This window comes from Sylvia atricapilla, chromosome 6 (assembly GCF_009819655.1).
Source record: "Sylvia atricapilla isolate bSylAtr1 chromosome 6, bSylAtr1.pri, whole genome shotgun sequence".
NCBI classification, from domain to species: domain Eukaryota; kingdom Metazoa; phylum Chordata; class Aves; order Passeriformes; family Sylviidae; genus Sylvia; species Sylvia atricapilla.
This window is the reverse complement of record NC_089145.1, coordinates 25,233,484-25,261,407: the sequence shown is the minus strand read 5'-3', so window position 1 is coordinate 25,261,407 and position 27,924 is coordinate 25,233,484. Positions and strand designations below refer to the sequence as shown.

General features: G+C 39.8%; 1 protein-coding gene across 1 annotated transcript; it reads right to left on the bottom strand.

Annotated features, from left to right (window-relative positions):
* Positions 1-484: 484 nt before the first annotated feature.
* Positions 485-27,889, bottom strand: RTF1 (RTF1 homolog, Paf1/RNA polymerase II complex component). Its single transcript, XM_066321228.1, has 18 exons — positions 27,708-27,889; positions 25,013-25,123; positions 16,543-16,690; positions 14,863-15,067; positions 12,704-12,818; positions 11,006-11,117; positions 10,025-10,160; positions 9,241-9,418; positions 8,279-8,361; positions 7,833-7,920; positions 7,641-7,748; positions 6,982-7,059; positions 5,617-5,738; positions 5,184-5,241; positions 4,523-4,600; positions 3,331-3,426; positions 2,937-3,048; positions 485-1,296 (listed from the first exon to the last, which is right to left on the bottom strand). Exons 1-18 carry the CDS (start codon positions 27,783-27,785, stop codon positions 1,190-1,192), a joined length of 2,013 nt encoding a protein of 670 aa, XP_066177325.1. The 5' UTR covers positions 27,786-27,889; the 3' UTR covers positions 485-1,189.
* Positions 27,890-27,924: the final 35 nt, after the last annotated feature.

Sequence of the window (27,924 nt, the reverse complement as noted above, 5' to 3'; positions counted from 1 at the left end):
TTGTGTCCAGTCAAATATTCCATAAAGCCATACAATTCTTGTGCTCATGTTGCACTCCACTTGTACCAGTTTATATATGAAAAATGTCCATCACCTACCTCTCACTTTTTTATTGTTACCCTCTGACCTTTCTATTATGTCCTTCCCCTTCCACAGAATGGGATTTTTTTTTTAAAAAAATTGTTTATTGATAGAAGCCCCATTTAAATGGTTCAGAAAGCAAGAAACAAAGTGAGCTGGAGCCCGTGGAAGACATGATAACTTAACAAATACGTAATATTGAAAGCTTGAAGAAGAAATTAAAGCCCAACCAAATGAGCTCCCCAGGGTGACCCCATAAAAAGCTACTTCACCCAGTTACAGCTGTAGAGTCTGGATGTGCTATAGATGACAAGTCCCACATTAAGAGCTGTGTACCTTTCTCATCACTTATGTGTAATTAAAAAAGGGAACATGAAGTTAAATAGCTATATCAGTCAAGCCATTTTAGTAAGAAGAATCACATTTAATGAGTTTCTTTCTTGCAATTTCAGATGCTCAAATACAGCTGGTAGAAATTCAAAACAGCCGTAAAGAACTGTGACAGACGGATACAAATAGTACTGCAGCTTAAAAATGATAAAAAACACCTGAAAAAAAGTCACACGACCCTCCCAAAAAAATTTACACTTTGAACCTAGGCCAGTTTTTGAAGATTCCCTTCTCCAAAGCTAGGATGAAGGAGGAAGAAGAAGAGGGAGAAAGTGCAGATGACCTTCCAGCCACAAAGGTCTTGCGCCAATGTTTATTCACTGTGCCTGTGGTGGTATGTAAGGGGAGATCACCAAGTGCTGATTCTGCGACTGCCAAGAGATTCCTATGGAAATCCAGACCTTAGGCTAATACTGAACACAGAGTGGACCAACGAGCTGCATCAACAAAATAAAAACATAACTCAAACTAAAAGAAATGGGGAAAACCCCAAATAGCACAGATCCACATTTGTGAGGGGAGCAGAGGAAAGGGCAAGAAGGGAGGTCTATACAGTAAATAGTTGAATGGTTTATGTTACAGATGACTGGCAGTTTTAAAGAGTCTCTTCCCAGCTCCATTGCTGCTCCAACCCAGAAGGGAGAACTGAAAAGGGAGGAAGAAAAAGTAGGACATCATCATGGAGCATGCAGGATCAGAAGCAGCAGAGTGGGCATGCTCAAATAAGCCCCCGTCTCTTTTTGTAGTCCTCCAAGTTCAATGATCGCCGAGGGGCACCATCTTTTGCTGGAGGAGCCTTGGAGGTGATGGCCAGTGCCTTAGATTCTGTTGGGGACAAGAAAAGAGTAAGGACCAAACTAAAGGCAAACCATAAATTTTTACTTGTTGTTTCTGCTGACAACTTCACCACAAAATCACATTAGGCTGCTCTAGTATACATCAGGTTAGAACTTCAGTTAATAATAGACAGTATCAGGGAGCTTATCTTCATAGATGCAGCTCATGCAATTTTGACTCTGTGTATTAATCCAGCTGTTAATCCAGAAACAGACAGTAAGCAGAAAAAGTAAAATGTTCTGTCTATGTCTCCAATACACATTTTTATCAGTTTCCAGATTCTTCTGTTAAGCAAGGAGACTGCACTAAGTAAGATGCCAAAATGGTGCCCTGTCTAAGGAAAACTGTTTCTCATCCTTCTCTCTTCAGTGTCTTTCAGTGCCTAACCCTCATCTGCTTGCTAACTGTCAAGTTCATAATTCTCACTAGGCTGCTTCAGGAAGTCTCTTGTTCTTGAACTCCTGCCTGATTCTGTAGTCTTGCATCCAGGGTTTCCATCTTGATCTAGTTTGGAAAAACAACTTCTCCTGCTCTTGCTTCTTGACAAGGTCTGTCTTTGTGCATTCTTACAGTACACTTCCTAAATTGTCTTCCAAGAAATTGCAGGTCTAATTCTTCAAGTAATGCAAGAAATACTAAACCTCATGTGTCAAATGGCACTGGTATACTCCCATGCTTTCCTCCCACTGGAAATCAACTTTATAGGACACAAGAAAATAGCCTCAAGTTGCACTAGGGATGTTTAGACTGGATATTAGGAGAAATTTCTTCACCATGAGAGTTGTCAAGCATCAGAACAGGCTGCTCAGCGAAGTTGAGTCACCATCCTTGGAGGTATTTAAAAGATGTGCAGCTGTGGCACATGGTGACCTGGTTTAGTGGTGGACTTGTGAATGTGGAGTTAATGGTTGAACTCGATAATCTTAAGCATCTTTTCTCAATCAAAATGATCCTATGACACTCAACTGTTCTTGTCACACATCTCCTGCTGTCAAAGTCAAGATAACAAAGAGGAAGAGCCAGCAAGTTTGAGTCTATTATCTTCACTCACTGGTCAGTGTTTTGGTTCTCCTAAAGTGTAGTTTCAATACCATCCGCAATGCCAAAGTTAGGGAACAGCAACTTGGTAAAGCAGAAGGTTCAAAATCAAGTAAAAATACCTTATCACCACAGTATGTGCGCAGAGGACAGAACAGCACAGACACACATCTTATCTGTCAAAAGTTACTAGACAAATTAATGAAGCAAGTATCAAGGCAGCTGCCAATACTTATTAAATACAACACTCATTTTTTACCCAAAGATTATGCAAGTCGTAGATAATATAGACTGGAAGAGTCTATCAAAAACACTTATCATCTCCTTCTCTCCCTAGGCTTCAAATTAGGGATATGGGGCTATACAGGCTTTTAGTCAAACACAGTACCGTTGTTCTTCTTTTCTCAATGGATATCACTACCACACATGCTCTCCTCCTCAGTTCAAGATACTTTCCAAGATGGTAAATAGAGTCCTTACTCCCATTTTCAAAAGCCCACCAATAACTCTGAAAAAATTATTCTGGAAGAAGCAAGTTCTACCAAAATGGGCTAGACAATCACATCCCCAAACTCAGATGGAACACCTACCTGAACTGGGGACCTGAAGATCAATCTTTACATCAAAGTCATGTACTTTGAAAAGATCTTCTGAGAGGTCACTAGCTGATTTAGAGTTCACATCTTTATCTTTTCCTTGACCCTGAAATGAAAACTACAGGTAAGTCTCCAAATCTTAACTGGCTGTACAAAAATGTTTTTTCCCCTTTCTGTCATAACCATACTTAGTGTAGCTTTCATATTGCTAGAGTAACCTAAATTTCCTTTGCCAAGAACCAAGAAGCTATTTTCTTTAATGATAAAGCTCTTCATGGTACCCTTTTCTAGAACTAAAGCATACACACCTGCTTACTCACTCACAAGTTTCACAGAGTAAAAGGGTGGCAGTGTGAGGAACATAACAGAGACCAAAATGGAAACTTACCTTACTCATGTCCTTTGGAGCATCTGGTAACACACCAGATCCATATTTTGCATTTAGCTGGGCAAGGATGGCAGCTTGGACAGCAGGATCTCTGGACTGCAAAGGCAAAATATTAGGGAAGAATAAAAATAAAAAAAATACTGCATTTAAATTTGCAAAATTTAGAACTACATTTTGTTCAAACATGTTCATATCTGTGAATCTAAAACCATAAGATACTATATATCAGTGCACCAAACTTTCAGAATCTCAAAAGGCTACTGAAGTCATCCTGACATTATCTGACAGTAACAAATTAAAATCATCTTCAGAAAGCTTTTATTTAAAAAAATCAGAAATACATTTCCTGATTATATGGTTTGTTTCTGTGACTACTCTTAATGCTACTGTAATACGCATTCGCTTTCAGCTTACTGTTCTGGCTGAAATGCTCTTCTAGAGAGAAGAAATCTTTAGAAGACTTTTCTTTACCTAATAGTTCTCTAGCATAATAAAGGTACTCAGTTATGATTCTTTTTCTAAAAAATAAGCATTTCAAAATATTTCATTCAAGCCCTGCAAGAGAATTTCCTTTTTTATTCCTTGCTGGTTTGTGGAGACTCACAAGAGCAAACCTGAGCAGTTTTTTTTTTAGGTACCTACACCAGAACCACATACTATCCCAGAACAGACCTCAACAAGGCCAGATTACTTAGAAGGAGGAGGTGATCACCTTGTTATTCATATCAGTAATATGAATATCATATCAGACTGCAGTAGAAGGTTTTGCCACAGTATCACATGGGAAGTTTGTGTTGAATTACTTTATCCATCACAGGCCCAAAACGTTTGTTCTCCTCTCACCTTTAACTAATCTTCCAGGAAACTTTCAGCTAATTAAAAGTAAAACTCACACCTAAAGCCAACTGTCTTCCCAGAGCTAACTAAATCTGAATAATGTAACATAGATGAACTCACAACAGAAGCCTCCATCATGGTTGCTTTTGCAGTACATACCCACATCACTTATGTCCTTCACACTTTGCATTAAAAAAGAAGGAGGACCTGGATCTCACTCAGCTGTATCTCACACTGGCATTCAGGGCATTAATAGCATATGGCACAGTTGGGAATTATTGTTCCTACACTCTGCATTACACTGGTTTCTGTCTATTAGCATATTGCCTCAACTGAACTTAAGTATTACACTCACATTAGACACTATTGTGGGCTTGCACTGCCGCCTAGTAAAGGGGTCCATTTGTTGGTTTTTCATGCTGTGACTTTCAGCCTGGAGAAGAAATAGCACATGGTTTAGCAGAGTCTGCTACTCGGACTCTTTTAAATCCTCCCACAGCCTCCCATCCATGCAATTACTCATCTGCTATATACAACACCGAGATCAGAGAAAAACTAGCAACAACATTACAGATTAGAAAGTTTTTAACACACCCACTGTCCTGTGCTTTACAGGATGAAACTGTGACATTGCATACAACAGCAAACAGGCATGCAACTCTCAGGATACTTAATGTTTAAGCATTTCTTAACCAGCTAAACTCTTCCTTAATAAAAATGTAACTACAGAGAAATGAATATCTCCTTCACTGTTTTATTATCTGAAGTCTCCTTTACGAGGAGACTTAATTTTCTTTCCATATCATTAAAATGCATTACGTTGCTCTTGTAGTGACTAATCTGCTGATAACTGAATTGAGCAAGAAAATAAAGTGATGTGCTTTAAAATCATGTCATTTGCCTATACGAAAGATTTTGCAGATAATTAAAAAAATTAGTAACTTTGCCATGCAATTATCTGTCCTTGCATCATTTCATCTCTACTTGTAGAAAAGTATTAATTCAGCACTATTTACCACAAGAGCCTTCTCAGACTCAACGATATTCCACTCTCTATTTCTCTGGTTGATGTAACTGCAGAATGGAAAAAAAGGAGGGTGGGGAAAGAAAAAGAAAGTGATTGTCATTTATCAGTCCCTACACAACAAAACATTCTGAAAGCATTCTTGCCGCTTCAGCCTGACCACAAATAAGTCTTATTGCAATGCAACTGCCCCCTGGGGGTATAGAAAAGAGAGTTCACATTTCTGACAGTTTTAACTCCGTGACAGATACAAGAAAGTGAAGATAGACACGCACTAACAGACCAATTACAATACACATTAACACACTGTACAGGAAAAAAGAAACACAAAATCCTGCAGTTAATTTGTTAATGGATTAGTTTCTCTTTTTTAAATATTGTTTGATACTATTTAAGAAAGAAAATTTCCAATATCTGCTTCTTACCTGATTGCAGAAATGTTTTTTGTTCGTTGACGATCCAGGGCCTCTGCTCTCTCTTCAAGTTCATTAAGCTGATCTTGAATCTGCTTGGCCTTATCTTGGTCCCCCAAGTCCTCAGCCATAGCCTTCAACCAAACAGTAACTCATTAGGCACTACTCTCTCTACACAGAGTTACTCAGAGAGACAACAGATATATCCGTGAATCAGTCAGCTAAATCTACTCCAGTAGGGAATCTTCTTCCCTGCATGGTAAGAGTACAACAAAGAGCTACACTTGCCTTATAGCTCAAGGCAAAACTGTATTTCTTATTCAGAAGAACTCTGAAAACTCTTACTCTAACGAGGATGCAAAAACATCAGTCCCAGCATAAGGAGTACAGGTCAGTTGGATGACTGAAGTTACAAGTTTTATTAAAATTTAACATTCTCTTATAGCACATCAAGAAAAGAATTATTTCCCCAACTGCCAGTTGCCATTTCCTTCAGGGAGCAGAGTCCCCTAAGGCACGACAACAGCTTATTCTGCCACCTGGTGACAACAAAAAGACACTGCACTCCGTGTGACAGGAACCTAATAATTTACACGTTTGTGTATAGTGACCACAAAAATACAGTTAAACCAAGGAATCAAGGAATGCATATTAATACAAACTCTGGGGGTTTACTGTATATGAAGCTTTAATGTCTCAAGAAAGACAAACAACTTTCGGTTCTGTTAATGCAGTCCTATCCTCAGAGATACTTAAGACTGCTTGTTTTCTTCACTTCTGGGCTTTGATGCACTGTTAGGTCTACTTGTTCCAGGAAGACTACAGCTAAAAACAGTTCATTGCAAGCAAATCCTCTGGCCACTTCTTTTTTTTTCAAAATAAATTACCAGCCATAAAGTGACAAATCAGTTACCACTGAGTGAAAAATAATGTAACACAATTTCTGGTTTTCCTATCTTAAAATAATAAGAAGAGGAAATCAACTTTCAAATGTTATTATGAGGTGCTAGAGTGGTTGGTATTCTAAAAACAACAAACAAAAACAAAACAAAAAACAACACGGACCAAAAAAAAAAAAAAAAAACAAAAAGAAAAAAACTAAGAAAAGGAAAAGTTTCTGAGGCAGACCAGTTTAAGACCTTTTTTAACAGACACAAAAAGACAAAGCTTAAATTGTTGGCAATTGCCCCTAAAAAAAGAGTGCAATAGCTGACTGGGTTCTCCGTAGTCTGACCCCAGCAATGAACCTTGAGAACCACCTTCCAGCCGCACAGTTGAAGTCTAGCTTACTGCTGACTACTGCCAAAATCCAGATGAGTTCCAGTTCTTCAAAATCAAATACTACATTAAGGTTGCAGGCATCATCTCATCTCTCACCTTCTCCTTTAATAGCTGAGTTTTCTTCATGGCATAATTTGGAGGTGCTTTTCTGAACCTTTCCTTCTCTTTCACAATCTGCAAGATGCAGAGGAAACTACATGAATATGCAAAAATGAAATCTTTATTTCAATACTTGGACATTAGAAGCAACAGACAAGTATCACCTAAGAAATTTATTTATTGCCACTGAATTTGATGTATGCTCTGACGATTCTGGTTTTTAGTTTGTGCCTTTGGTAATGAGTAATAGGTTCATACTCCTAACTACCTACAGAAGCTTGATGCTAATCACCTTTGGTCAGTATCAAACAAGTACAAAACTGCAAAAACTGTGATAAATGCAACTACCACGATGCTGTCAGTTTTTCAGAACTTGAGAACTAAGTTGCCATACTCAGGAGTTCAGAGCTATGCAACTAACACAAGTTCAAGAGGAGATAACAGGGCACAAACGATAAAGAAAAGCAAGAGTGAACACCAAAAAACAGGATCACCAAGCTACTCTATCCCATTATAAAACTTCCTTTTGAGCCTTTTATTTTCTTCTTGGAAAGCAAATATCATGATCCTTTTGCTTTGTAACAGCTACTGCTCTACTGAATGAGTTCCTGTCACTTTCAAGCACTGACACAGCTTCACTACAAGGCAACATTTACCTCTTCAATGTCCTGATCATTAAACTTGTAGTTGAGGGCTTCTTTGATGGACACTTCCTTCTTGTTTATCTCATCTAGTGTGGGTAACTGCATCCCAGCAGAGAACATCTAAACACAAGACGGAGTTATTTTCCATTTAAAGTATGCTTGGCAGAAGACTGCTAAGAAGAAACTAAAGTCTAGCAAACTTACTGCTTCCTTCCACTTCATAAATTCACTTTCAGTGAATTCCTGATTTGAGACGAACTCCAAGCGAAACACACGGGAATCACTGCCATGCCTGCAAGAATAAAATGTAAAACATCCCCTTGTGATAGTGTAAAGTGGTGACATTGTATCTGTATGTGTAAGCTGACTAAAGAAGCCCCAAACCAGACAACATATCAACACAATCATAACTCCCTGCATGAAATTTCTGGGGTATTTTATAATTTCCATTATGCAGAAGGAGAAAAAAAACAAAACAAAACAAAACAAAACCAAACCAAAAACAAACCAACCCAAACATTCTAGCATGAAATAGCATGACAAGGCTCGATCTACTTCTCAGTTCTCACTGCCAAACCCCACACAGAGTATCATTTGCTATGAAAAGGACACTGATTTATGAAGTAAAGAGAATTCTTTTAGCTCCTTACCGCAACTGCAGTCCTTTGTTTGTCCGTGTCCCACCAAGCTGGTAAACCTTTGCAGTCTCTACCACACCAGTTATTTCAGCAACCTGTATCACAGAGTAAAATATATGAGAAGAAGGATACAAGGGAGAGTTTTTTTTCATGTTCCTGGAATGGATCTGGCATATTCAAGCCTTTTCACTGAAAATAAAAAACCTTTATCTAGCTGACAATTCTAACCAAGGAAAGCAAGACTCTTCAGTATACATTATCAGGTACTGAATGAGTTGCTTCACACATAATTTTTCAGTCAATAAATTATACCATCTGCCTGATGCAGTCTTTTGTATCTTTTCAGCTCTGCCTTCCTGACCAAATAGTGTATGCTTCCCTACCTTTCTTATTTCCTTCTCAAAAAATGTTGGTTTGGGTTAACATATGTTCCAAATGCAATACACTATTACTGCTCACATACTAAACACAGCCCTTTTTCATATAATTTTAAAGACTGTTACTCTATCCCATGATGACAGCAATGAAACAGAAAACCAAAACTGTGTTCTCAATCACAGTCTCTTCTGAAGGCACAATGTGTACTAGAAACTTTGTAAAAGAAGAGTCAAGACCCCACAATAACTTGGGAACAGTCCTAGAAATAAGGAGTGAATCTTACTTATCCTTACTTGGTCTAAGCAGAGTCTGGAACTCTAGTTTGCAATACAAGTGATAAAACAACATGAGCCAAAGCTGGGAGATCAGGCTTTGTTAGTGCTCCCTCTCTCTCGTTTAATTTATCTCCTCCTGTAGGTGGTCACATAGATTTATTTACTTAAACCAGTCTCCTCCACCTCTTTGGCAGTAATGACGTTTTCTGGTTATAAGCAATCTTTTTGTATCAATCAGTCACCAGTACCTGAAAACTGATAAGCTGCAAACATTTTATCACAGCACAAAAAAAGAACCTATTCCCTCAGAGCTGAACTCACCCGATAAACAGGTTTGCTGTTGTGATTGCCAATGCCAATGCGGACAAAGCAGCCAGTGACTGTCTTGGCAAAGAAGGGCATGTGACACCAGCGCTCCAGCTTGTGCCGTGACAACCGAACTCGGTTCAGCTCTTCAGGCAAGGACACTGGCTGCGACTTGGGAGGAATTTCTTCTTTCCTGATTTGGGAAAGGTGAGAAGGAATAAAGAAAAGAGTAGAGACATAACCAAAACCCAAAAAGGGGGTCCTGAGTAAGGTGCAGCGTGAGCACTATTTAAATTACCAGTAAAAGGCATGATTCATCATGCACTAGTTGACTGTAGATGTGTGAATTTAACTTTCATGAGAAAGGGTCCTAGAACTAGGGGGTCCTAGACTTATTAAACACTGCCCCTGCTAGCAGAAAGCAGGAAGACACACACCAAGGCAGTTTATAGACTAACACTTTAAGATAAGCCAGCACATGTATCTGCCCAGATATGTGCCAGAGCTCTGCAGCTGCTGAACTGCAGGACTAAACAAATCAGTAAACAACGGTGTAATTTGGGCCAAACCTGATAGCAGGGAACTGAAGTTGCAAACCCATCCAAGGTAAACGAGTCTCATAAACCATGACAGAGTGCCAAGGACTCAAATCTGAGCAATGCAATTGTGCCCAGAGGCAAAAACACTTTAGAGACAAACTGCCCCAAACAATCCTCTAAAACAGCATGTGTCTACTTAAAGTGGATCTCTATTTTTTAACATACTTACAAGTAATCATAGCCCAGTGTTTACTACTTACTCTTCCTCTTCATCAGAGGATGATGATCTGGATGAGCGATCACTTTTCTCACTAGACTTATCATCCTCCTCCTCCTCTTCATCATCAGAGTATACTTCACTGGTTTTTAATGGCTGTTTTTTTGCAAGCAATTCAGCTGGGTGGAAGGACAGAGAACAAGGAAAAGCAAGCTATAAATATATTATGAACACTATGCAGCTGAACCTTAATTGCTTTAAAAAAAGTCCAAGATGTAGACAGGTATTAATTTTACACTAGATACAGGTGGCACATATTCAAATCCACTAGTAAACTGTGCACTTCATTGACTTCTCTCTTTGCATATACATGAAGTATTTAAAATCACCCTAAATCTCAGTTGTACTTATTTTCAGTTTCCCAGGTTGAGACACACAGTAATTGCACATAGTAATTCAAGATGGGTGTAACAACTGGATATACAAGAAAAAAACTATTATGATCAGACAACTCATTGTTATTTTACAAGAAAAAAGAAAAAAAACCCTCATGTTTGGAGATGATCACAATAAAATCCAGTAGAGTAAAAAAAAAAAAGGTTGCATCAAAAGTCAGTGGCAAGATGGAAAAGATAATGTGCCAGTGAAGAAATGAGCAAATGTAGATAGGGTATCACAATTACAATAGGTAGGAGTTTGAATGATTCAGAGATTAAAAACCTGAATCTAAGTGACCAATTCAGACACATTAACTAAACCTTCCTAAGAGCCATTCAGTGGACTGTAATGAAAGCTCTGTACTCAGACCACTCCAGGGCACGGCAGGGGTGAGGAATACTGCATCAGTGCTTGCCAAATATCACCCTAGGTGGTCATGTTGGGCAAAGACCAAGGAAAACACAGACCTGGAATTCATTCCCGCCAAGGAGGAGGAATGTGACATTAATTTGAAACAGGAAGTATCACTTTCAGAGAGTGGTGATAATGCCTCAAAAACTGTAGCAATAGCAACATGCTTTCATACCTGTTCTGTTCTTCCTTTTCTCTCTTTCTGCTTTTAGCTCCTCCATTGCCTGAGATTTCTTGTCTAGCTTTTCATCTCGCTTTGATCTCCGCTCTTTGTTATGTGACATGACCTAAAAATATGTACAGAAAATCCCTCAACACCATAAATCCATAAGTTTAAAAGCATGAAAACAAAGATTATATGCATACCTTGAAAAGTCTTCGAATAGAAATTACTAACATACTCCTTTTTGAAATCAGTTTTTTTTCAGTTCATTTTTTACAGAGGCTAGAGAGGGAAATCAATCTAGAGCATACTTCTTTATCCTGCTTCATATCAAAAATAATGAACATTTATAGTTCAACATTTCTGCCACCAAGTCTTAGTCTTAGAATTCCTTCTTAAAGTTAAAAAAGGACTAGAGAAATAAAACTGAAGTAATTCAGCAAATAACATGTAATGAGGAAAAACTGGATGAATATTCTTCTCATTTGCTGCTTCTGCAAGGCCAAATCAAAGCACTAGTTTTCATTTAGTAGCAAAGAAAAAATTTATGTTAAAAAACACTTAAAGCAGAAATAAAGTTGCTTGTAAAATCTGCAAGATGGATCCAAATCTTAAATGTTTTAAGTCTTCTTATGTTTTCCATTTCTAACAGGTCTGTCTCTATAGAGAAAGCAGCCTCTATAATAAGCATAAAAGACAGTCATTTGAGCTAAGTTGAAATAATTTCTGCAAGGCACTGTAAAAGAAATCTAAATAAGATTGTTTTACACATGCATATATGTATTTGCAAGTACACATTGTGCATTATAACTGGACTATTAAAGTGTACACACACATACATATATGGAGTTGAGGGAATAGGGAAATGAGGTTCATTCCACTCAACATGTGCCTAAGGGAAAACTCATCTCACCCAATTTGATTTCATGTGTTAAACTGTTTTGTGTTTCACTAGAAAATAACATGGAATGAATTGTCAGCTGAAGATGCCCTCTTCCATTGCACAAAACAATAGTCAACAAATGCATAAACAATCAACTGGTTCTTAGATGGCTGAAGTTAAGCAAGATGAAGCCCATTCCACTCTGGGAGTCTACCTGCCCTGACTCTATATGAATGGCAGGATCTTCCCTATATGAACCACAGTTCAGTTACAGAGGCCTGGCCTCAAAACCTGGTGGTGTCCTCTTTTTATTGGAGGTGGAAAAACTATAGAACTACCACTCCTCCTGGCATTCAAGCTTTTCCTTGACAACCCTTGCCAGAAGAAATTAAGCATTTTTTCCACTGTATGTATGTGCATGCAAAATAATTAATAACAGTTGAGCAGTTTTTGGTCTGCTCTCTCAAACTTTTCAAGATCATGTATGGAATGTTTCAGACTGAATGACAGAAGTTTGGCTAAAGGAACTGTAAAAGGTTGCTTTCCTTTTCTCATGTGGGAGGGCTATCACAGCAACTCTAGACATAGCTGCAACTTTGTGTTTTTCATTAAGGGAGTACCAGTGCACCCCTCAATTGGCCAAAGATGTTAAATTCCTTAAATGAACTGGAAAAACTGATGATAGCTTGAGCATATAAATTAACTAAATTCTGACCTGCTTATTACACTGTTTACATTAAGAGAAAATGTTTGGGGTAGAGAGGCCATATCTTATCTCCTTTCACCATGGGAAAAGGGTTATTACCAAGAACAGTTTCATTTCCTACCTGGGATTCCTGGATCTGTGTGAGTTTTTTCTTCTCCTGCTCTTCCTCTTGCTTTTTCTTTTTCTCTTTCTTTTCTTTCTTTTTTGCTGTTTTTAGTTTTTTCTTGATTTCAAATCTAGTAGCAGTTATTGAAACAAAAAGAATGTATGAAAGAATGCTCTTCCTGAGAGAGCAAGGGATTGCTCAGATGCTATCACAATTGCTATTAGGCTGCAAGGAACACTTCAACTGCTTGTCCCTTTTACATTATCCTGTCTTCTATTCCCATGCCCTCCCTTTCCCAAGAAAATAAAGTGAAAAAAAGCTGCGTGCACCAAGTCCTACAGAGAGCTAACCTAAAGGGTTGATGAGACCATGTAGAAATTACTTTTCCACAGAAAACTCCATCTTCCTGTCTGCCAGTGCAGCAATCATTGCATGCTGCCTCCAACTCTAAAATCATATGGCTATTTCACATCATTTGGACCTAAGGAGTTAAACATTTTTTTGCTTTAAAGCCATTATCATGCTAACTTTTTTATGCCTAAACTTCACCTTTCTACTGGTACCGGTCTGTATAAGTAAGAATGACTGCAATGTCTCTGAGAGTCCTCCTTCAGCAGCTAAATTCTCATCAGACTCAGTTTCTGCAGAAGAATTTACGCACGTCCACGTCTACCTTCATGAGATATATCACCCTGATGTCTTATTTTCAGCCACTGTATCCAGAAGAGTAGTAATTCCCAACAAAACAGTCCCATGACTGAGATTCCACTGCACCATGGACTGGTCATTGCTTTAGTGAAGTGTGCATATGGACATATACAAGAAAAAAAAAACAACTTCCAGTAACTGAAATTCAAAATGTGTTATCCACATTACACAGTCCATTCTTCTTCAGTCGTTTACACCTGGATTTTGTAGACAACAAACTGAAGTGTCAGATGAGCTCATTGCCCTTTATGCCTTTAACACGAAGCATAACACACCATATCAGATGCAGTGTCTGCTGTAATCCAAATGAACTCACAGCATAATGTGCATACAAAGAGGTTTTGAAAGATTCAACTTCTCATAAAGTTAAATGACTACCCCGCCACCTCCTTAGTTCTACCTGCCTTTACATGGAACAGCTCAAATTAATTTAAGATTAAATCAGTAACTCAAGCTTCAGTTGTTTAGCTTGTTTGTATGAAGTATTCTCCAGCACTCATTCTAAACCAGAGACATTCAGTTACCATGGAATACAAAGTAAAATTTGAAAGATATGATGTCCTTCTACATGACCTAACTTACAATCATTCTCATCCCCTTGAGGAGAGCAGCAGAACACATAAGATTCTGAACGTAGTGTTAAAATCAAGGCAGGCAGGCAGTGTTCTACCTATGGCTTGGACAAACACAGTTTGGCAGTTGCTTGTATTGACATGATTTACTAAACAGATGTCAGTCCTCTAGGGAAATTTCTCAGCAAGTGAGAAAAGAGAAGGCACTAAAGAAGAAAGAAACTCAAGCAACCACACATGCCAAATCCTTTTGATTAAGACATGGGGGAAGTAAAATACCTTTACTACAAAGAAGCTGCCTGACTGGACAGTGTAACAGCTACAGAAAAACAACAAAACCGCAGTACATAAGGTAGAAATCCACAAGAGTCCATGAAAACGGCATGTCCAACACCACTCCTCATTATTTCAGTATCTTCTATTAGGGCCCAAGCCAGTTTCACACCCTCACACTGGCAACTCTCACACTGATCTGTGCTTCATCATTGTTTTCTGAAAAATTCCAGAAACCCATATACACCTTATGCTTTGTTTGGATTTTTCCAAAGCATCAGTACATGACAGTTAATACAAAAAAGATGAAGAAAAAGCAGGTCTTCTCACTGTTTGGCATCTAACCTATGGAGTAGTAACATAACTACAAGGGCAGCTGACAGAACTGTGAATATTAAACAGCTGAGAAACTTTTAGATACTGTCTTCTACAAGAAAATGCAGAACTCCTGCTGTGTGCTTCTTAACTACAGGGACAGTTTACATACAAAAAATATACAATCAAGCTTAACTCACTTAACAGTGCTGAATGCTTGGACCTTAAACAAGAGAGCACAGTCAGCATACTCTCCATGCAGCCTTTAAGAATTTGCCACCAAATACCAACGAATATAAAATTCACCTTCTCTTCAGCACTTCTCTCTTCTCTATCCGGTTAAACAGTTCCTGCTCTCTCTCCTTTTCTGTCATTTGTTCCAGTCGAGCTCGGTCTTCTTCATCTCCCATCAGGTCTTCTCCATAGCCATCATGGAATTCCTCATCTTCAGATGAAGAATCTGAATCTGAGCTAGACGAGGAGCTGTTGCTTTCTGAGTCAGAGACTTCTCCTAAATCAAAAATATAGGGTAGTGAGATCTGGCTGGGGCAAAGACCAACCACTTCATAATAGCATATTAGCAAGGCATAGCACTAATTAATTCTACACTCGTCTTCCACTATACTAAAAACATACATATAAAGAAAATTAGGGCCAGGTTGAAATTACCATAATATGTATACTAAAAAAATTATAAAATGAGTGGTGCTACATCTGAACACAAATTGGGTTATAAGTAAATATTCTTAGTAGAACAAACGAATTTAAAAGGCCTTTTAGTAATGTGTTACAGTCCTAAAGTTAGACTTCTATGCCTATATGCTTCTGTCCCTGACAAGTTGCTTAGACAGCCATGAATTTGTGTGCGCACACCTCAAACACCATGATCAACCACCACAGAATTGCACATTAACCACCTCATTACAGCAACTTGAAGGACCAAAATTCCTCATGTGAAGACTGCAACACTATGAATTGCTACACCAGGAGATAAAGTTGAAACCAATACCCTCAGGGCTGGCAAGGCCCTGACTCTAGCCCCATTACTGTAACAAGCCCTCCCAGGTACACAGGGGTTTAGGGAACAGCTGACTCCCCAATAGTATTGGGTAATGCCACCTTTAAACTTGATCCAAGTCCAAGCGCTTTGATTATCTCACCTAATTGACTAAATTACATTGAATTACAAAAGCACTTCCATCCTGGTATTAGTATATCTGGAAACTTCCAGCTTTGCAAGTTCACACTGCGAAAACCTTGATTTGTAAGCACTGATGTATACAGGCACAGTGACTCCAAGCCTTTGTCTGTATCTGCTGTGCTTGGTGAACTTAAAACTGTAAGCTCCTTCATATACTTTCTTAACTTCCTTTTTTAGTATCAATGGAAACCACAAGTAAGCACCTGCAAACCTTCATGGGCATGATGAAAAAAGAAGGCAGAAAGTTTTCCCAGCATTGAAATGTATTAAATATTAATTAAAAAAATTCTGATAAAGTTATAGAAATATTTTTCTTCTCCTGTGTCAGTATAAATGTTCAAGAATTCCAATTCAGAGCAAAGGCAGGCAAGATAAGCTTCTATTTGCATCACAAATACTATACACCTTTCCCTTTGTTATCACAAGAAGTTTGGGACGGGAAAATACGTCAAAGGGAATAAAAAATGCTACCCACATGGGTAGGTAGGACATGCTAGAAGGAAGCAAGGAATTTTCCAGGAAAAAGTCAAGCAATGAAATGTCATTCATTTTTCAGTTGAACTAGCATTTCGTTTGCAGCTGTAATGGAGTGCTCACAGCAATACTACACTGAATTACATGCACTTCAAGCCACAGTAAATTTAAAAAGCTACCCTGCCTGTAAGTTGCACAATGAAAAGTCTGAAGATCATCTTCAACATCACCATGCAACACTACTCTTCAGGCTGCACAACAGATAAGTTCACTTGGAATCACACTAAATAAATGCCTGCGTGTTATCTTACCCTCTTCAGGTGCCGAGCTCTCAGCCGAGCTGTCCTTATCTGAGCTGCCGGAAGAGGCAGCCTTGTTCATCTGTTTCTTCATGGCTCCCTTCTTCTCTGCCTTACCCGCTTTTCCCTTCTTTTTGTTTTTAGAACCTCCAACAGTCCACTGCAAGCAAAGAACCAAGAAACGGGTTGTGAGACACAAACATCACTCTCTTCTCCCTTCTCCAGAACACTGGAGTAAAAACAGCTGAAAAACAGCCCAATACCAGACAGCAAAAAAATCATAAAAGTGTAAAAAAGAGGGGGGGGGGGAAAAAGAGAAACCAATAGTAAACTTATCAGATAAATGAGAGCCTTTTACAAAGTTTTTGGGAGTAGAGTGTTGTGTGGTTGGTTGAAGTTTTTTCTTTGAAAAAAAAAGAAACTGGTTGTAACAGTTGGTAGGTCACTCATTTTAAAAGATAATGAAGACTTCAAAGTTGGCAGCATCTGCCAAGGGAGGAAGTATTGAAAATATTTTCCTAAGAAAATAATTTCAAACAATGTGCTCAATATGTTTGTAAAGATTAGCTTCAGTTTACTATTAAACAGAAGCAACTGATGTTTTTCCAGACCTAGTTTAATCAGGAGCAGATTTTACATTTCATTTCAATGATATATATGACAGCCTTTTCAAAATCTTGATTTCACCAAAAGTACAGTGTCTGTACTTTTAAGGCAACAGTGTACTCATGGATGCAGGTGGTGGCACTAGCCTCTACGTACATGAAGTGGAATCAAATCAGAATCACAGAAGTCAGGAAAAAAAAAGGAAAAAAAATACCGTATCAAGTCCTAATTTTAATTTTCAGTTAATGTCATATTTTCAATTAACTTAGACCAAGTACACCAAGTTCCAAGTACACCACCAGACATACACAGCTAGCCATTTTAAATTGAAAAGCCCCAGAAGAATGGGAATAGTATTTACATTGCAGTGTGCTTTCTTAATAGCATTTTTACATTGTTTCAACTACCTGGGTAAAGCCAGTAGGGAACAGAAGCAAGAAGGATTGTCCATATATTACTCAGAAGCCTCACAATAGTTTGCACTTCACCACCTCTCCTAGAAATTCTCCAGGTACGAGACCCTCAGGAATATAACAGGCTTCATGTAGATACAGATATAAATCCCCTAAATGCCTGTATATTATTCTTATCTTTCATGGACATCAGAATCTGGTTGGGCATGCAGCCTTAAAAACCAGTCATAATGCAAGTGAGCAAATACAGTTGTGTATAACGGAGATCTTGCATTCAAAACTACCCTAGGTGGAAAAAGAACCACTTTAAATTTGACCTCAAATGCACACAAACTTCAGGCTTCTTACCCAATCACCCTGTCCTGGGGGATGAATTGAGTTTATCTCTGCAGGCAGTAATCATTCCATCAAATTTGATAAATTGTTCTGCCAGATAAGACACCATCCTCAGAGAACTCTGGTGTTCAATTACTCTAGATGAAACTCAAGCAAGTAGTTATAAGCTACTACCTAATCTAACAATACCTGAACTAATACCTTTGGACTTTCTCAGGTTTTGATTACTCTCACACCCAACCTTGTATTTTCCATATTACCAAATGCTTCATCATGTTCTTTAGGCACCATCAGAGTACTCAAAAGTCTCTGTCAAAGCACAAGCTGGTTTTGGTTTTTCTCCTGAGGTAAAAGTACAGTGGTGAGCCTTGCAATTCATACCCTGTGCAGGTACCCCAGAGTCTGGTTATGGTCCATAGGACAGGTGAGAACCTGCATAGGAAGCTTCTGCCTTTATACCAGCCTGAGCTTGTACTGAAGTTTTTACTAGCCTCAGCATTAAAGTGTTACTTGTTCAGTGATACAATATTGCTGTCTAATATTATTTCTGGTTACTATGATTATTAAATCAGTAAAGAACAAGCTTGCGCTCTGTCTAAATCTACTCAAATCTCGGCACTAAGGAATCATCTCCCAGGTGAACAGAAAAGTGTATTTTTGCTATTTGCTCAAATGTTCACCTACTGCCAGCATACCAGAGAAGACACAACAGCAAGAAAAGTGAAACTCAGCATTTAGCAGTGATGAAGAGGTACGTCCCTCTCAGAGCTCTGTCACTTCTTTTCAGTGTTCTAATGCTGAATTACACCTCATGTCAGCATGCTGCACAGCAAGGAAGCAGCACACAGAAAGCCACAGTACACTGCACAGTTATATCAAGACCTTGAGAGGTCATGCTGAGATGAAAGAAGCTAAGATCAGATAAAAAACAGCAGGACGTCAGTGAATAAAATGTGTAATAGCTATACATACATGTGTTACATATCACTTTCAGCTTTTAACTCACTAGTAGAATTGTGGAAAAAAACTGTGACCAGGAAGACAGAACTGAAAAGAAACCTACGTGACAAATACTCGGAACAAGAGAAAAAAAAAAAAAAATCCTCCTCACCAAACAAAAAACCCCTTCCAAACAACAAAAAACCCAAACCTACACAAACAAACAAACAAAAAAGACAAAAAAACCCCAAATCAAACAAAAAAAAACCCTCACAAACAAAAAATCACACAACCAAAACCAAAAACTACCTAAACAACACAGGACAAGGTAATTTAAAAATCTGCTCTCTAATCTAGGAAAGTGTGCTTTGGTCTCTATTTCACCCTGGAGATAACACTTCATTTTACTTTTGTTTATGCAAGTGACCTTTATGTCCATCTCCCAATTTCAGTGCTGTCACAAAGCCAAATTCATACCCAACTCAGGTGCTTCTGGGCTTATTCGGTTACTTCAATCTCTCAAGAATGCCTAATCTTTCCCAGAACAACTACAGGAAAAGACAAAAGTTAGGGGAAATCTTGGACCACTAATTCATCAAAACCAGGACACAGTGCAAGACTCTTAGGCTCATAATTTGCTCTGTGTTTGGACACTGTTGCAGCTGTCTTTTGGACACTCAATGAACTATCTGCACTGCTCAGAGAGAGTGGCCAGCGTGAATTTCTTGTTGTGACTGAGGAAGACACAACAGGTCAGCCGATCTAGGAGGCAGTGGGAAGGCAATACTGGAAAGCCAAAGTCTTGAGCCCCTTCCTCATGCTCCAGCACACCAGGAGAAATCAAGAATGCAACACGTTCACATGCAACATCAAGTAAAGATGCACACAGTTACAGTAAGAAACATTAATTTGCTGTGTTTCCCTTAACTTCAAACAACAATCAGTTTCCAAAATCTAACCTTTACTGCAGTTTCTCCAGGTCCCTTCTTCCAGGCTGCAGTCAGGCAGCACCAGTCAATGCTGCTCACATGCTCCCCATGACTGTAATGCCTTCTCGGAACAGCCCCTCTATTCACCGCTGCCTCCTCGGCCACCAGCTGGAACCCTCCATGGTTCCAGACACAGCAAGTTAATAAACTCATGCAGAAATACTGCAACATGGCTTTCTGCTTATTGTTCAGTGCTACCAGACAACAGAGCTTTATGGCTCTCACACAAGAAGAGCCAGAAAAGCCTTTTGAATTTTCCTCTTGCTGCCAAGGTTAATAGTGCTAATAGCTTGCACATTTCCTCCAAGAAACAGTTGGACATGATGATCCTAAAGGTCCTTGTCAACCCAAATGATACTTCGATTCTAAGAAATCCAAATTAAGCCACAGTAACTAGAATGGACTTAGGAGAAGGGAAAAAAAAAAAAAAAAAAAAAAAAAAAAAAAAAAAAAAAAAAAAAAAAAAAAACCACCTAAAAACCCACCATCTCACCATATTAGAAATTACCTAGATTTATAAGTCAGCTTCTAAGAAAGTAACTACAGAAAGTGATTTTAAAAAATATTTTATTGCTCAGCAAACCCAGGATATATTCTCACTAGGGAGATGAAATGAGATTGTGGAGGAAAATAAAGAGAAAAAGAGAAAAAAAACCCCAAACAAACCCATACCTGATGTGAGCTCAGAGCGCAGAATTGTTTTACTGCTCAGGTAGTTGCTGCTTCCTTCTATTCACACAGTACCTAAATGCATTACACACTGAGAATTTAATTTGCAAATAGGTGTTCACCCAACTTTTTTTTAACTCCCTATCAAACCAGAGATGCACAAGTAAGGTTGCCAGCTTGTCCATGCCATATTCAATGGCTTTATAAGCAAAATGCAAACTACAAGCCACAACATCAAGGCAAAATAAGTCCCTTACCAATGTGCTCCTTTCCAAGGCCAGATAAACTTTAGCTGTCCTTTTGTCATCGCATTCAAGTGCACCAAGGTAGGTAACATCAGCTCAATTTATGCATCAGCTCAAATTTACGCAAACTTTCATGCATTCATACAGGAAAAAAATAAGGCAGTCCACCAGGCAAGTCATGAAACTACAGTTTCAGCTTGTCTGAACTCAACAGCAGGAAGCACAGATATGAAAATAAGGTAATATTTACTGTCTTCTGGCTTTCTCAAAGTTTGGAAAACTCTACAGACAGCACTCCAAGAGCTTCAAGGAGGAAAATGCTCTCTACCACTACTTTTACAACTAAATAGTAAAAAAAAAAAAAAAAAAAGCCCCTGTTATTTATCCTGCCTTTCAGGATCTACACCTGTCATTTGAACATCTTACACACCTTCATGATGACAATGGCCCAGAAATCAGAAAACTTAAAGAACTATTTAGACACAGAGAGGAAACTCCAGATGTTAACAACAAAATGGAAAGGAAATAAGCAAATAAAGAAAACACCTTTGGACGCCACAGGAGAGGCTTTGCAATGAATTGGCTGAGAGAAGGCTTCATGGGCAGAATATCACCAGACACCCGATCTGCCCTTTTCATTCAAGTACTGCTCAAAGAAGCTCACAGAAATCAAATCCAAGAAGTTAACCCCATGCTAGTTTGCAATTTAAAGAAGTTAGTTACACACTAAATTTTATACCAGTTTTGTCCACAGCTTATTCACATTACTCCTTTGGACATACTAGCCTTCATACAATTAGCTTGTGCTATTCAGATTTGCACTTTATTTGGAGCAGAGGAAGTAACACCACCTCTCTTCCTTGAGAAAAGCTTTACCATTGCACCCATTAATAGCTGAGGGAATCTGTCTCCAGGAAAAGTCAGAGTTACAAAGAACACGGTCTATAAACTGTGTATAAGAAGATTAAAGCAGGGCCTGTTTCACATTTCCTAAACTTGAAAAAAATGTATGGCAAAGGCCTCACAGGACTGGAGAACTCACTCAGTCTTGAAGGTTTAATTAAGCAGTATTACAAAATAAAAGAACACAGGAAAAGACAACATTCAGTACTGTAATTTCTACAAACCCACAAAACGACATCCCCAAACCAGAAAGAACACTTGCAGTATTCTGTTCATCTGTGCTTTGCTGGAGTGCTCTAAGTTGAAGTGCAGTAAGGAGATACAAACAGGCATAAAACCCTCTAGGCTGTTACTTGAAACCAATCTCCTGGCTAGCTGCATGACTACTGCTCACCTCCTTCTCTGTCCCATAGCACTTGACAAGATCTTCAGCTATACAGTTCCCTAACAAATCAGCACATTTGTATAACAAGGTAGAAACAGATAATCCTCACTAAACTCCAGAATAATACTAAGCATTCACTGTCTAAGTTTTCTAGTGCTGGAAGGATATTCTGTCCTTACCCTTTAGATATTAAAAGGCATTAAAATGACATTAGAATGAGTGTACTTTTCAGGAGAAACAAACAGGAGCTCCTGTAGCATTGTGGCATTCTGTCTAATCAACACTAATGTCAGTGAAGTTGTTGCAGAAGCCATCCACTCTTCCCACACAACAGAATGAATTATCTTACTGTAAGCAAAGAAGCCAGTATAAAAAGAAAAGCAAGAGCCCAGAATTAACCTACTGCAACTGAGGAACATCACCCACCTAATGCCCTCAATCAGTAACAAGAATACCTTGTGGACACACAAACCTCTAGTATGGTAGCCCCAGCAGTAACCTGGCTAGCACCAAACTGGTTCCATGCAGAAAGCTACCAGTTTGACATGGTGAGCTCTTGAGCAGACACGGTCACACACCAGGTAAAGGAGCCATCTGAGTCCAGATCAGTATATCTCTTTGCAAAGGTAGCTCTTCTTATTGCAAAGCCCTGCAGCCATTGTTATTTATCAGCTCTCTGAAGAAGAGTCTATCGTAATTCAGTCAAGAATGTTCCACAGCCCCACCAGAAGACAGTCCAGAGCATCCCTGCTATTTCATTGCCTGCAACTCACTCTCAGACCAGTGCCTATGACATGTGATTCAGACCAGAGAGGTCCTCCAAGTGTTGCAGAACTCAGCATCTGGATGAGAAGTGTATTCTCACTGATACACATAAATATAACATTAAAGATGTAGTGACACTATTGTATAGATGCTGTTATTCAGTAATTCCAAAATGTTTTTCTCTCTCCTATACCTCACAAACTTTCCTCCCTCTAAAAGAAAGCAGCACACTGCATTACGCTGTGAAACAGATTTAGGCTTCTTTCCTGTACATGCAACATAGTGCCAATCTTGGAACATTTAGTGCTTTCCACAAAGGACATGCACACTGAAAAACCCCTGTGGAAACACATGGGTATGATTAGGCACATTTGCCCAGGGCAACAATTTCCATGCTTTTGCCTCAAGGTCTTCACCTTGCAGGAAGTCCAATAATAAAATATCAACTTTTAGACCTCTCTATCCCAACCCCCAAGGTTGAGCAAACTTCAAAGAACCACAAGAATACTTATTAAAACCCGAGTTATTCAGCAGGACTAGTGTACTGAAGCCCAGGGACGCACAGAATGGAATGACTGGCAGAAGCAGAACTGTTATAAGCCAGCCGCTCATCCTGCTGTGACAAGCAGCAGCTCAGAATGCATATTTCAGGCACAGAAATAGAAGCAAGTGTCCTAATTACCTCTTCTCTAAATCTTTTTCCTCTTGCTGCATGGAGGTCAGAAAGAACATAGTATCAATTTGAAATGATACACAGATTAGAAAGAGTATCAAACCCACAGGGTGCAACAGTGGCACTACCTATCCGCAAGGTCTGAGAATTTGTGAAGAGGTATTGTCACATTCTACATATAATGGAAAATAGACCTTACTTATTACGTGTGTTAAAATCATGACAGCTTTCAGAGATAAATACAGAATGGAAGGCTTTATCATCCACATGCTCTCCACACCCAAGTCTACTTTTTCCAGACAAGCTGGTCTCCACATAACTTAGAATAAATAAACTGTGAGCCAGCAGATCTGAACACACACGGTGACAGACTGACTAGTTATCCAATAAGGAACTAATATATCTAGTCTGTTCAAAATTTTGTCTGTGTCTATGCCTTAAGTGTAGATTAGAGATACAAGAAGCACTTTTTTAAAAAAGGAAATGATTGATTTGGAACAGAGTTCCAAGCATACTTATTTCAAAAATGCCTCAGAGAAAATTAAACTGCACATTCTTCACACTTACTGGAACAACTCTGCTACACTAAGAAATGCTTTATAGTTTATCACTGGCCTACCCTGTTAGTCTGCAAGTTGCCACACTGGATAATCCTTCCTGTTATTTGAGAAGAAAAAAAAAAAAACAACAAAAACCCACACCGAACATCTCCTTGTCAAATTTTTAAGAATAGGTAGAATAAATGACCTCAATATAAATCATAGAAAGCTTGCAAAAGATATTTTAAACTTTCAAGAAATTGTTTTTCTTCAAATACCTGTATAACATTTGTCAGTGCCTGTTTTAGTAAGTCTTTTTGAATTTTCTTTTCTAGATGCACAGACTTTTAACCATCTCTGGAATGTAGTACCAAGAACAAATACTAAAAACAGAACCAGCAGCTAAGCATTGCTACACAAGAAATTGACAAACATTAGAAAGAAGTAATGCTAAACTCTTTCTTGTCTCTTTTTTCAAAAAAATCAATCAAAACATACCCTGCTGCATGTCCAAATGGCCAGACAACTAATTCACAGCACAGCTCTTGGAGAATCAAAGCAGCTAAATAAACCAGCTTTACTATCTGTAAAATAGTACCACCTGCCTTGACCCTTTTCTTAGGAAAGAAGCTCCAATCTAAGGCTGAAAATCTCTCTCCCTGAATTCAGATTCCAGCTTTAGCAGCTTCACTGATACCTCAACTGCAAGTACAACACAGGAAGAACACTAGTTTTAAGCAGGCAGCTCACCATACCATATGAACATGGGATTAAACTGGCAGTCATATTTTCTATAGTTAGATTATTTTGTACAGAATTAGAATTCAAAACATACTAATTAAAAAAAACCAAAACAACATTCTGAGCCCTAAGGGGTCTCCATTAGTCTCCATCACTGACCACCAGTCCCACTCTATGAAGTCAGCAGGCTAAATACACTGTATGATACATACACTTTCACTGCTGAGGTACAACCAGACCAGTAACCCACAGCAATCTCACTGATAACGATCAACCCACCTCATCATCACTGTCGGATGTCTCGGAGTCTGAAGATGCTGTAGGTTTGCTCACAGGTGGTTCCTTTTCTTCAGAGTCACTGCGTTTCCGTTTGGCCAATGACAGGAGCTCCTGGTGTAAAAAACATGTTTATTTCAGAATGTCTGTAGTTAGTTTTAACAGTCCAGGTCAGTGCACATGCAGGCTCTCTGCAATATCTGAGCATATCTCAGTAGCATGATTATTGCCACCTACTAAGGAATGAGCCTACTTATGTTTCATAAATATACATTTCTACACACAATTTTAATATTAGATGCTACAAAAGAATTTTAAAGATAACAGGCTATGAAAAGTAACTATTAGTAGTATTGCTTTCTTGGTATAAGACAAATTACAAAAGACAACATAAAAATAATTACTTTCAGAGTCACTTCCAGATTTGTCTTATTTGGATCGGCTAATAATTCAAAACCACTCTAACTATACCATGAAGCAAAAGTCAAATACCAGTAGAAGCAGCTTCTCCTAAACGACAGAGATGTTTGCAATTATACACTTTAAGGCAGAAACGTTTTAGGCATCACCTTTACATCATGGTTGGTAATATTTAGTCAGCCTGTTCAATTCCTTTTCACTGTTGGTACACACCCTAGAATGCACTTCAAGCTTTGGATAGACACAGAGCCCAAAGTATTTGAAATTTAGTAGAGTTGTTCTGCTCAAAAGGAAGCACTTTCACAGGTAACAGCATCCACACAAAGAACTACATGGCTCTCAAATATTCCCATCATATGCTGTTCATCACTTGTTAGGTGACACAAGCAGTAGTACAAAACAATCGGTTTTGAAGCTATGTTACTATCTTCGCAGTCAGGGACACAGAATCTATTCCCAGGAACCTTGCTCTGGGGCTGATTAATCTTAGCTGTACATAGAAATACAGCCACACCAACTTCTGCAGTCTTGGAAAGTTGATGCTGGATTGGTTTCCATTAGTTTCACAACTGAAAGATTATCTCAACAAATTGATTACAATTTAGAACCTCAAATGAGAACACAAACACTGCAGAAACTTTCATTAGAAATGGCATTTTACCAACTGCTCTCTAAAGAAGCCCTGCAACATCAACATAGCACATTTGTACAATTAACAGATCTCCTCTGAAAGCTCCTGAAGAAGCTTCAGTAGTGCTTCTCTTTGGGAAGCTCCTGAAGAGGAGCACCACTTTTAAGCCAATAAATAGTCCTTCATTCTTTCTTTCTTTCTTTCTTTCTTTCTTCCTTTCTACACTTGTTCTCTGTTTTCCATGATACTATATTTAAAAGGATGCTAGGCCTTTGATTTAACAAGCCTAGATTGCCACAGGAAACAGACAAAATTTAATCTACAGAGGTGAACTTGGTATTTAACATTTAAGTCAGTATTCTCTCATCTCAAACATTGCTTCCCTGCTACCTGATCTTCATCTTTGCACATACATCTCCCTGCTGTTACAGTTGCTTCAAACAGCTCAGGGGAGGGGGAAGCACCTACTACTCAGGTACAGCTGCAGATGCCTGCTGCCCATGAGGAACGGAACAGATGCAGAACCACGTGGTTATTCCTACCACCAGCACTCCGATTTTCTGACTGATGCTAGAGCTAGTCCAACTCCTATTTCAAAACTATCAAGCTGATACCCTAGCAGGGAGATGTTGGCAGCCCCAAGGACTCTGGACTTATGCAAGATCAACCACATCAGCTCCACTGTATTTGTTTTAACATAGTATCTGATCTGATTTTTCTGAAGCCCCAATCTGCAAAAGTACTTTTGAGTGTTTGGGAAGGCTTTTTATTGCATCATAGCAAGAGCTTCTATATTAAAAATTCTGAAGGTCCAACACATAAACTACATCAGACATGTCGGCTTCAACATATTCGATCCGTCAAACTTCTTCCCGGAGCAAGCACTGCCAATACAAGCTGTAACACGCTTCACCTATAATGTCTTTATTTACCATTGGGATCACACCATCAATACCTGCTACACCAAAAGGTGACTCTGAAAGAGCAGCCCGCTCCAAAGAGTGAGACACCCCCTTTGCAACCCTGACACGGTTGAACTCACACCAGAACATCGCACTTAAAACCCCGGGACACGCTCTGTTGACAAATAAATACCACCCTTCTTACATCTACGGGCTGGTTTCCCATCAACAGAGCTCCCCCAGCGCAGTCACCAAGAATGAGGGGGTCGCATTAAACACGCATTAACACTCCTGGAGCCCGCCTGCCCCGACGGGAGGCAAGGACCTGACACGCTGCTCTCCCGGCGTGCCAAAGTAGCATGGAAAAGTTGCCCAGCCCTTTGGGCCTCTTTCCCCGCTACTCGAGGTGAGAAGACCGCTGGCAGCCGGGCCTCGCTAACCCTTCCTCAGGGCCAGACCATCCCGGAGCATCGCCCCGGAGCATCCACCGCCCCTCAGTCCCGCCGGCGCCGAGCACCGGGCCGCCGCAAAGAGCCCCGCCAACGCGGGCCTCCTGCCAGGGGCGGGCGGGGACCCGCCGGAGGGGCGCGGGCTCTCCCCACGGCGGCCGCGGGCCCCCATCGGGCTGCGGAGGGCGAGAGCGGCGCGGGACCACCGGGCGGGAGCGAGGGAAGGATGGCGGCGCCGAGCCTCGCGCGGGCCGGCGATCCCAGGCCCCGCGTTCGGGCCGGGCCTGCCCGCGCACCTGGTCCAGGTTCTCCTCGCTGCCGCTGTCCTCGGTGTCGGAGTCGATAAGGACACGGCCTTTCCGCTTCTTCACCATGGCGGAGGCGGCGGTGCCCCCTCCCCGCCCCGGCGGCGGCGGCGGCGGCGCTCGCACGGCCCGGCCCGGCCTGACCCGCGCCGCCCGCCCGCCCGCCCGACACAAAGGGCACCGCGCATGCGCGGCGCGCGGGGCGGGG